This window comes from Cebus imitator, unplaced genomic scaffold, assembly GCF_001604975.1.
Source record: "Cebus imitator isolate Cc_AM_T3 unplaced genomic scaffold, Cebus_imitator-1.0 Scaffold102, whole genome shotgun sequence".
NCBI classification, from domain to species: Eukaryota; Metazoa; Chordata; class Mammalia; order Primates; family Cebidae; genus Cebus; species Cebus imitator.
Window position 1 is genome coordinate 3,745,428 of NW_016107417.1, and position 9,172 is coordinate 3,754,599.

The 9,172-nt window shown below is 54.9% G+C and overlaps 1 protein-coding gene across 9 annotated transcripts in view; it reads left to right on the top strand.

The window, feature by feature from the left end:
* The window catches only part of MAP4K2 (mitogen-activated protein kinase kinase kinase kinase 2), an 18,696-nt gene extending 9,850 nt beyond the window's left edge, over positions 1-8,846 (top strand). For 4 of the 9 annotated variants that reach the window (XM_017537178.1, XM_037741605.1, XM_017537183.1 and 1 more), the window contains 8 exons: positions 1,994-2,052; positions 2,140-2,243; positions 2,328-2,505; positions 4,237-4,305; positions 4,413-4,499; positions 4,727-4,797; positions 4,878-4,954; positions 5,060-5,573. In XM_017537178.1, the coding sequence (XP_017392667.1) occupies positions 1,994-2,052; positions 2,140-2,243; positions 2,328-2,505; positions 4,237-4,305; positions 4,413-4,499; positions 4,727-4,797; positions 4,878-4,954; positions 5,060-5,147 (733 nt within the window). In that variant the 3' untranslated portion in view covers positions 5,148-5,573. Of the gene's footprint in view, positions 1-1,993; positions 2,053-2,139; positions 2,244-2,327; positions 2,506-4,236; positions 4,306-4,412; positions 4,500-4,726; positions 4,798-4,877; positions 4,955-5,059; positions 5,574-7,958 lie in introns of those variants that run through there. The other 5 variants (XM_017537179.1, XM_017537184.1, XM_017537185.1 and 2 more) reach the window with 3 other exon arrangements.
* Positions 8,847-9,172: the final 326 nt, after the last annotated feature.

Here is a 9,172-nt window from a genome sequence, read left to right on the forward strand (position 1 = left end):
AAAAAAAAAAAAAAAAAGAGAGGCCGGGCACATTGGCTGGTGGCTCACGCCTATAGTCCCAGCACTTCAGGAGGCCGAGGTGGGTGGATCACCTGAGGTCAGGAGTTCAAGACAACATGGTGAAACCCTGTCTCTACTAAAAATACAAAAATTAGCCAGGCATGGCAGAGGGTGCCTGTAGTCCCAGCTACTTGAGAGGCTGAGGCAGGAGAATCGTTTGAACCTGGGAGGCGGAGGTTACAATGAGCCAAGTTTGTGCCACTGCACTCCAGCCTGGGTGACAGAACAAGACTCCATCTCAAAAAAAAAGAAAGAAGAGAAAAACAGCCAGATTGTGATTCTCTTTTGAAAGTTGAGCCAAGGCATATGGATCGTGAGGTCAGGAGATCGAGCCCATCCTGGTTAACAGGATGAAACCCCGTCTCTGCTACAAATACAAAAAAAAAAAGGAATGTTGAGCCAATAGGATTTCCTGATGGAAGAGAAAGAGGAGTCAAGGATGGCTCCAAGGTTTTTGGCCTGGGCATCAGGAAGGATGGAGCTGTCATCAGCTGGGGGCGGAGCAGTTTCAGGAGGAGCCGAATTCAGTTTTGTTTCATGAAGATGCTTATTAGACGTGCAGGTGGGACCCGCGTCAGTCCGTGGCTGGGTGGGGCTGGGTTGTGAAGAGAGGGTCCCTAGGCTGTGGCTCCGACATTGTCATGACCAGGTGGGTGGTGTAGGAAGCAGTGGAGCCGGGGCAGAGGGCAGGGGAGGCCAGGCCAGTGGCTGTGACAGCTGGGGAGCTCGGGGGGCCTTTCCTGCAGCGTGCTCACTCCAGGACCACATCTGGAACCCTGTGGCCTTGGGGCTTCCTGAGCTCAGTCCCCAACTGAGCCTCTGCTTTGGCCCAGGACCTGCAGGAAACAGGCCCATCTGAGCCCCAACAGGTCACAGGCAGCTTTGAGCCTGTGTTTGGGAAATGGCAGAGATACAGTGAGCACTTTGAATGCAAACAACAGAGAACTAGAGTTGTTTGGAGAAAAAACAAATACAAAATACATACCTCTGTCCCGTCCAAAGACCAGTGGGGGAGGAGAGTGGGAGGAATGTGGGGAGATGGAGGGACGAGGACCAGGGACAGTGCGAGACAGACATTGGCTTCCTCCACGTCCTGGCAGAAGGTGCAGACAGGACCCAGGCCACTGGGTGGAGGTGGCAGGGCTGCTGACATAAGCCCCATTCCTCAGAGGAAGAAACAGGCTCAGAGGGTCCCCTGGAGGGCTAGGGGATACCCAGTGACCAAGGCAAGGGCCCATCTGATGACTGTCCCTTACTACTACTCCCCTGGCAACAAGGTGAGCCACTGCCTGGCCCCACAGGGCTCAGCTGGAGAAGCAGAGGGCAGGGCGTTTGCCTTTTGAAGCCCATTAACCGCCCAGGGCCTGTTTTCCAGTCTGTGAAATGGGCTGTGCACACTCTCTGCAGCCCAGTGGGGCTGGAGCCTGCCTTCTCCCCGACCCCTTCATGCGCTCATTTCTTCATTTCTTTATACCCTGCCTTCACCTGACAAAGACTTTCAGTGACTCAAAATAGGTGGAAAGTTCTTATGTGGGATGGCAGGACCTAGCTCTCTGTGAGCACACACAATTCCCAGCACGCTGAGAGCGCCTCCCCTGCAAAGGTTTCAGGAGTGGGTTTCCTCAATCCACAGACAAGGAAACTGAGGCACGAAGAGGTTAAGTGGCTTGCCTGAAGTCACACAGAGCTAGAAGCAATTCTAAGACCCAAACCCCTGTCCTGGATGGAGACACTCTTCCGGTTACAGGGCTGGGGCACTGGCTTCAGATCCTCCTCCCTTTCCAGCTGCTCTTGGGGCAGGTTACTTTGTGTCTCCTGAGAATCAGTCCCTTACTTGTAAAGAAGGAAGATGATAGTGTCCTTCATAGGGCCCTGCAGGGGCCTTGCCTGTGGATGGCACCCTGGACACATGCCTTGGTTGTTACCCCTACAGGCGCTTTGCCCTGTCCACCAAGATTCCTGACACCAAAGGCTGCTTGCAGTGTCGTGTGGGTAAGAAATGGGACGGGCAGGTGGGGCGGGGCCTAGTGGGGGGCCGCGCAGGCCCAGCCCGGTGCCCACTGCCTGCTCCCCTGCCAGTGCGGAACCCCTACACGGGCGCCACCTTCCTGCTGGCCGCCCTGCCTGCCAGCCTGCTCCTGCTGCAGTGGTATGAGCCGCTGCAGAAGTTCCTGCTGCTGAAGGTGAGGGGCGGTGCAGGGAGGCCCAGGGCACCCTCGAGCTCTGCAGGGAAAAATGGAGACTTGAGCATCTCTGCTGCCCCCTAGAACTTCTCCAGCCCCCTGCCCAGCCCGGCTGGGATGCTGGAGCCACTGGTGCTGGATGGGAAGGAGCTGCCGCAGGTGTGTGTGGGGGCTGAGGGGCCTGAGGGGCCCGGCTGCCGAGTCCTGTTCCATGTCCTGCCCCTGGAGGCTGGGCTGACACCTGACATCCTCGTCCCACCTGGTGAGCAGGAGGGCCAGGCTGCTGGGGGTGGATGTGCTTGCATGAGGGACTGGGGAAGGAGGCAGGGAGGGAGGACCGAGGCTCCCAGACTAGGATCCCCACAGCTGATGGCTCCACAGAGACCTTGAGGGCTGCCATGTCGGGGTGGGGCCCCCCAGGCCCCCTTCATCAGGCTTCACCTGCGCTTCTGTAAAAGGGTTCATTAGCCCACAGGGCTTGGCAGCTAAGAAAATCCTGGCCAGGCTGGGCATGGGGCTCACTCCTGTCCTCCCAGCACTGTCATCCCAGCACTTTGGGAGGCCAGGGAGAGAGGGGGGCTTGAGCTCATGAGTTTGAGACCAGCCTGGACAACATGGAGAGACCTTGACTCTACGAAAAATTTTTAAAATGTGCCGGGCACATTGGTGCACACCTGTGGTCCCATACCCTTGGTCTGAGGTGGGAGGATCACTTGAGCCTGGGAGGCAGAGGCTGCAGTGCCACTGCACTCCAGCCTGGGTGACAGAGCGTCTCAAAAAAAAAATAGGGCTGGTCATGGTGGCTCATGCCTGTAATCCCAGCACTTTGGGAGGCTGAGGTGGGTGGATCACCTGGGGTAGGGAGTTTGAGACCAGCCTGGCCAACATGAAGAAACCCCATCTCAAAAAACAAACAAAACCAACCTGGTCAACATTGCTTTGGGCAGCAGGGAAGGGTCAGATCTGGCAAGGCAGGGCCTGGGGGCCCCATTCTGAGCCAAGAAGCAGGACTCTAGGTGTTGTGGCAGCTCAGGGCAATAGTGGGTAGCGATGGGTAAGGGAATTGGGAGGGCGCATGTGGATAAGGCACCTAGTGTCAGGTCCTGAGCCTGGGGTCTCACACACAGGGTTTTATTCTTTCTTTTTTCTTTTGAGACAGAGTCTTGCTCTGTTGCTCAGGCTGGAGTGCAATGGCATGATATCGGCTCACTGCAACCTTCGCCTCCCGGGTTCAAGGGATTCTCCTGCCTCAGCCTCCTGAGTAGCTGGGACTATAGGCATGCGCCACCATGCCCGGCTAATTTTTTTTTCTTTTATTTACCCTGTGGGACAAAAGAAAATTTTTTTTTTTTTAAAAAAAGATGGGGTTTCACCATGATGGCCAGGCTGGTCTTGAACTCCTGACCTCAGGTGATCCACCCACCTTGGCCTCCCAAAGTGCTAGGATTACAGGTGTGAGCCACCACGCCCAGCCAGAAAATTTTTATATTATTAGTAGAGACAGGGTTTCGCCCTGTTGGCTAGGCTGGTCTCAAATGCCTGCCCTCAGGCGATCTGTCCACTTTGGCCTCCCACAGTGCTGGGATTGCAGGCGTGAGCCACCTCGCCTGGCCCAAGATTTTATTATTGATCCTCATGGTAGCCCCTCTAGGCAGTGCCATCTTGCCTGTGTTATGAGGAAACAGAGGCTCTGAGAGCTAAAGTGACTTGTTCCAGGTCACACAGTGACTGGGTCATGAGGCCTGGTTCCCCTAAATCTGGAGCCCTCCTGTGGCTCCCTGTGACTCCCCCCACTCCCCACAAGCCCCAGGACGGGTCACACATCCTCTCAGAGCCTCAGTTTCCAGCCCAGGAGTGAGATGAGGTTTCCCAGCCCCACAGGGCTGTTGTGAAGCTGATGTGCCCACATAGCCAATAGCCTGTCCCCCATGTCCTCTTGGGGCCGGGGGGACTGGTGGCTCAGCCAGGCCATGTCTCTTTTCTCTGCCTGCAGAGGGGATCCCAGGCTCGGCCCAGCAGGTGATCCAGGTGGACAGGGACACGGTCCTAGTCAGCTTTGAACGTGAGTGCCCTGGGGGCAGGGGAGGATGGAGGTGAGGGGACCGTGTGGGTCTGCCTTTCCAGAAGGAAGCCACCCCATCCCCACCCACCAGTCCCCTCCCTGTGCAGGCTGCGTGAGGATTGTCAACATGCAGGGTGAGCCCACGGCCACACTGGCGCCTGAGCTGACCTTTGACTTCCCCATCGAGACTGTGGGTGAGTGAGCCAGAGGTGGTGTGCGGGCCTTTCCCTGGCCTGGAGCACACTGTGGCTCGGGGGCCTGGGCCTGGCGGTGGGACGAGGAGACAGATCCCCCAGCCCCTCTCCTGAGCCATCCTGGTCACCTGAGGTCTGTGAGGACCGCTGTGGCCCAGACCCAGACCCAGGAGTGGCTGAGGGGGATCCAGGACGGGTGCAGGGCTGATGGTGGCCTGGCCCCATAGTGTGCCTGCAGGACAGTGTGCTGGCCTTCTGGAGCCATGGGATGCAAGGCCGCAGCCTGGACACCAACGAGGTGAGTGGGGCCAGGGACCTGGCTGTCCCCTGCCTTGTGGTCCCCACCTCTTTGGAAAGGACCTATTGGAGTGACCTCAGTGCCCCCCACCATCTTCCCAGGTGACCCAGGAGATCACAGATGAAACGAGGATCTTCCGAGTGCTTGGGGCCCACAGGTAGGCGGCGGCACCCCAGCCTCCCCTTCAGATGCCCCTGAAGCCAGAGAAGGGGCTGATGTGCCAAGCATCTCCCGCCCTGCCCCCTACTCCTCTCTCCTCCAGAGACATCATCCTGGAGAGCATTCCCACTGACAACCCAGGGGCGCACAGCAACCTCTACATCCTCACAGGCCACCAGAGCACCTACTGAGAGCGGCGGGCCTGGCCAGGGGCTCCCCACCCCATGCCTTAGCTGCAGGCCCTTTTGAGCAATGGGGCCCATCCCAGACCAGAGACGCCCAGGCCCCAGCCCTGCTGGGGCTGAAGGGCAGAATTAATCCTGAGAAATGTTTCAGGCCTGGGGAGGGAGGGGAGCCACCCCTATGCCTCTGCAATAACTGGACCAGGGGGAGCTGCTGTCACTCCCCCTTCCCTGAGGCAGCCCAGTCCCTAGTGCCCAAGGCAGGGGCCCTGGGCCATCCATTCCATTTCGTTCCACATTTCTTTTCTACTCTTTCTGCCAAGAGCCTGCCCCTGCATCTCTCCTGGGGAACATGGTATTTAAGAGAGAACTATATTGGTATTAAAGCTGTTTGTTTTACTCCTCTGGTCCCTCCGGGTCGGGGGAGTGAACCCACCACCTCTCCCACCTCCTCTCCCACCTCCTTCCCTCCCTCTCTCCCTCCCTTTCTGTGGGCACCTCAGAAGGGCAGGGCCCCTGGGGTTTTGGGGAAGCCAGGTAAGGTGACAGGAGGCCATGGTTCCCAGCAGCCATCCCAGGGGCACTGTGCCTTCCCTGTACCCTTGATCAGAGCTGACCCTCTGCTTTGTTGTTAGAGGCCTCCGCTGTAGTTTGGCACCCCAAGGACTCATGCAGATGGGGGGCACCAACAAAGGAACTCTAATCCAGGGCACCCTTGCCCCACCGAGGATCTCACTGGGTGGCCCCTGGAAGGGCCCAGGAGGGGCCCCCTGAGGGCTGTTCCCTCCAGTCCCAGAGAGGCTGCTGCCCGTGGGGGTAACCTGCATGACCTGCATCCCCTGTCTCCACCTACTGCCCAGATACTAGGCCAGGAACATCAGATGATAGCACGATCATCAGATTCAACGGGAAGGTTAGCCTGTGTCCGGGTAACAGATACTCCTGAGGGCTGCCTCAGTGCCAGGCCCTGGGATCACTATGAGAAATGGACCCACCTCTGGGCAGGGGCGTCCTCCTTGCTGGAGCCTGCATCTTGGCATGGCCATCTCCTGTAGCTTGTGCTTACGCTGCCATTCTCCCAGGGTCTGTCTCCCCCAGCTCCGAACCCCAGGGTCCCCAAGGCCAGGCATCCCCTGTTGCCCCAGGCACTGGCCAGCGCTCTTGCCCTGAGCCTTTGGGCAGCTGAGGCCCGGGAGGCAGGATGGGAGCTGCCTTGAGGGCCCACAGTTGGGGGGCCCGAAAGTGGAGGCAGGGTGGGGGTAACAGCTGGAACAAAGGCCCCATCGTCACCCCGACATTCAAGGCAGTATTAGAGGAAGAATTTTGCACCTGGCGGGCAGCAGGAAGGACTTGTGAAGTGAGTGGTGTGGTGGGCAGTGGGTGGGTGGCAGCCACGGGAGGAGGCTCAGTGGCTCCCAGGGTGTCACACTGTCCCCTCATCCACCCTCTAGCAGAGCTCCAACTGTTCTGACTCCAGCCAGTGACTGGGAGGGTTTCTTGGCAGGAATGGGGAGCCAGCCCAGGGGAGGGAATGCATCTCTCCACAGCAGACATTCACACCATGTTCCCGTGAGCCCCAGGGAGGGTGAGGAGCACCTTCCAAATTGGGGGTGGTGGTAACAGGGATACAAAGTGAATTCCTAACTTCCAGTTCTACAGACTTCTTGGAGGAATGTTGGGACCCAGGTAGGGTGAGCGGGGACAGGGAGGTGAGCTCCCCCTCAGCAATGGCGGCTGACCGAAGGCACCCTGGGAAGGGCTGGCTTTTCGCCCACTGAGCAGCCGGCAGCAGACAGCGCCTCCTTGTGGCGGATCCTCCGGGCCCTCAGATTCAGTCTGGAAAGGGGCTTTGGACTGCAGAATGTAAACTGCCACAGTGGTGGCCTCCTGTAAAACGTTTGTTGCCAGCAAAGGCAGGCCAAGAGCAAAGAAAGGCCAGGAAGCCAGGGAATATGCACTGAGAGACTAACACTTTATAAATTTTATTTATGTATTTTTAAATGGGTAACCTTTGCCCATGGTACATATTTTCTTAAATATAGCAGAGATATAATGAAGAGTCTCCCTCTTACCCCTGTCCCCGGCCACCCTGGTCCCAGTTACTTATGAACCCTTCTAGAAGTATTTATGTGTATTTAAGCAATTTAGTGTATTTTATTCTTTGCAATTTTTAATACACATAGTAACATATTCCATATATTGTACTGAACTTGCCCTTTAAAAATGCATCCTAGGGGGCTGGACATGGTGGCTCACACCTGTAATCCAAGCTTTTGGGAGGCTGAGGCAGGCAAATCACAAGGTCAGGAGTTTGAGACCAGCCTAGTCAACATGGTGAAACCCCATCTCTACTAAAAATACAAAAAATTAGCTGGGCATGGTGGTGCACAGCTGTAATCCCAGCTACTTGGGGGGGGGGGGGGGGCTGAAGCAAGAGAATCGATTGAACCGGGAGGCAGAGGTTGCAGTTAACCAAGATCGTGCCACTGCACTCCAGCTCAGGCGATAGTTCGAGACTCCATCTCAAAAAAAAAAAAATTATGTATATATCCTGGAGAATATGAATGTATTAAATTGTCACATGCACCCAGAAAATAGATATATATTCTGGAGAGTTTTGTGTTATGAAAAAATCTCCTTTTAAAAAAATTATTTTTTACAGCTAGTGGTACTCCACTGTGTATGTTTCCCATAACGAATGTTAATGACCTGCAGTGAGATCCCTATTGGTGGAAATTTGAGTTGATTTTACTACTTTGATATTACAAACAACGCTGCAATAAATATTCTTATGCCAGTGTCCCTCTGTACATATTGAAGCATTTCTAGAGGATAAATTCCTGGAAAGAGCATTACTGAGTCAGTGGTGGCTGCGTCTGTCATGCTGATAGCTACTGTCCAGTTGCCCTCTATGAGCAGAGACCTGTGAGAGGGTCAGACCAAGCATCATTCTTGAGGACAAATAGAAGGGACATGGTCCCCCCCCAGGATGTTCAGGTAACTGGCCTGGACCCGGAGTCGTCCTGGTGGTAGAGTCAAGGGCAGCGCTGTGATGTGTGCTTTGGGCGGCGGAGGATCTGCTGTGTTCCCTGTGGCATGTCCAGCACCTGCTCACTGCTGGTGCGCAGGAGACCCTCATGAGTAAAGGATGTGGTGAAGAGGAGTCCCTGCAGTCTGCCCTTGGACTGGGTGAGCCACCCCACCTCGCTGAGCCTTACTTTCCATAGGTTTACCATATCCTAAGCCAACTGCAGGGCTGTTGGGAGAATCAGAACTACTGTAATAGACATAATGCAATAACAGATGAATCTTAGAGGTAAACTAAAATGGTACTTCTATGGACAGAATGATAGCATTTTGCAATGCTCAAAAACGAGATGAAACCATCTATTGTTTAGCAATACACGCACAAGATACAACTCTACTAAAAATCAAAAGAAGGAAAAGCACAAAATCCGAGATGGGGATCCCTGAGAGGAATGTGGGGTGGGATAAGGAGGGGGCCCAGGAGTTTGTGAAGGTGTTGGTAATGTCATAGCTCTCAGGTTCCGTGGTAGGTTCATGGGTTTTTCATTTATAACTCTGTTCCTAACTCACACCAGGTGCCACACATCCTTTTGTATGTATCAGATATTATGCCATAAAATTTAGTTTGGGCATGGTGGTTGACACCTGCAGTTCCAGCACTTTGGGAACCTGAGGCAGGCAGATCACTTGAGCCCGGGAGTTCTAGACCAGTCTGGGCAACACAACAAAACCCTGTCTCTACAAAAAAATACAAAAATTAGCTGTGCATGGTGGCACTCGCCTGCAGTCCCAGCTACTCTGGAGGCTGAAGTGGAGGATTGCTGGAGCATAGGAGTTCAAGGCTGCAGTGAGCTATGATCTTGATACTGCACTCCAGCCTGGGTGACAGCCTGTCTCAAAAGGAAGAAAAAAAGGAAAAAAATTGTAAATATTTAAAAGTAATCTCTGAAAAAAATAGAACTTGCTTGAAAAACAAAACCGAAAACTTAACAGGACACTCCTAGATG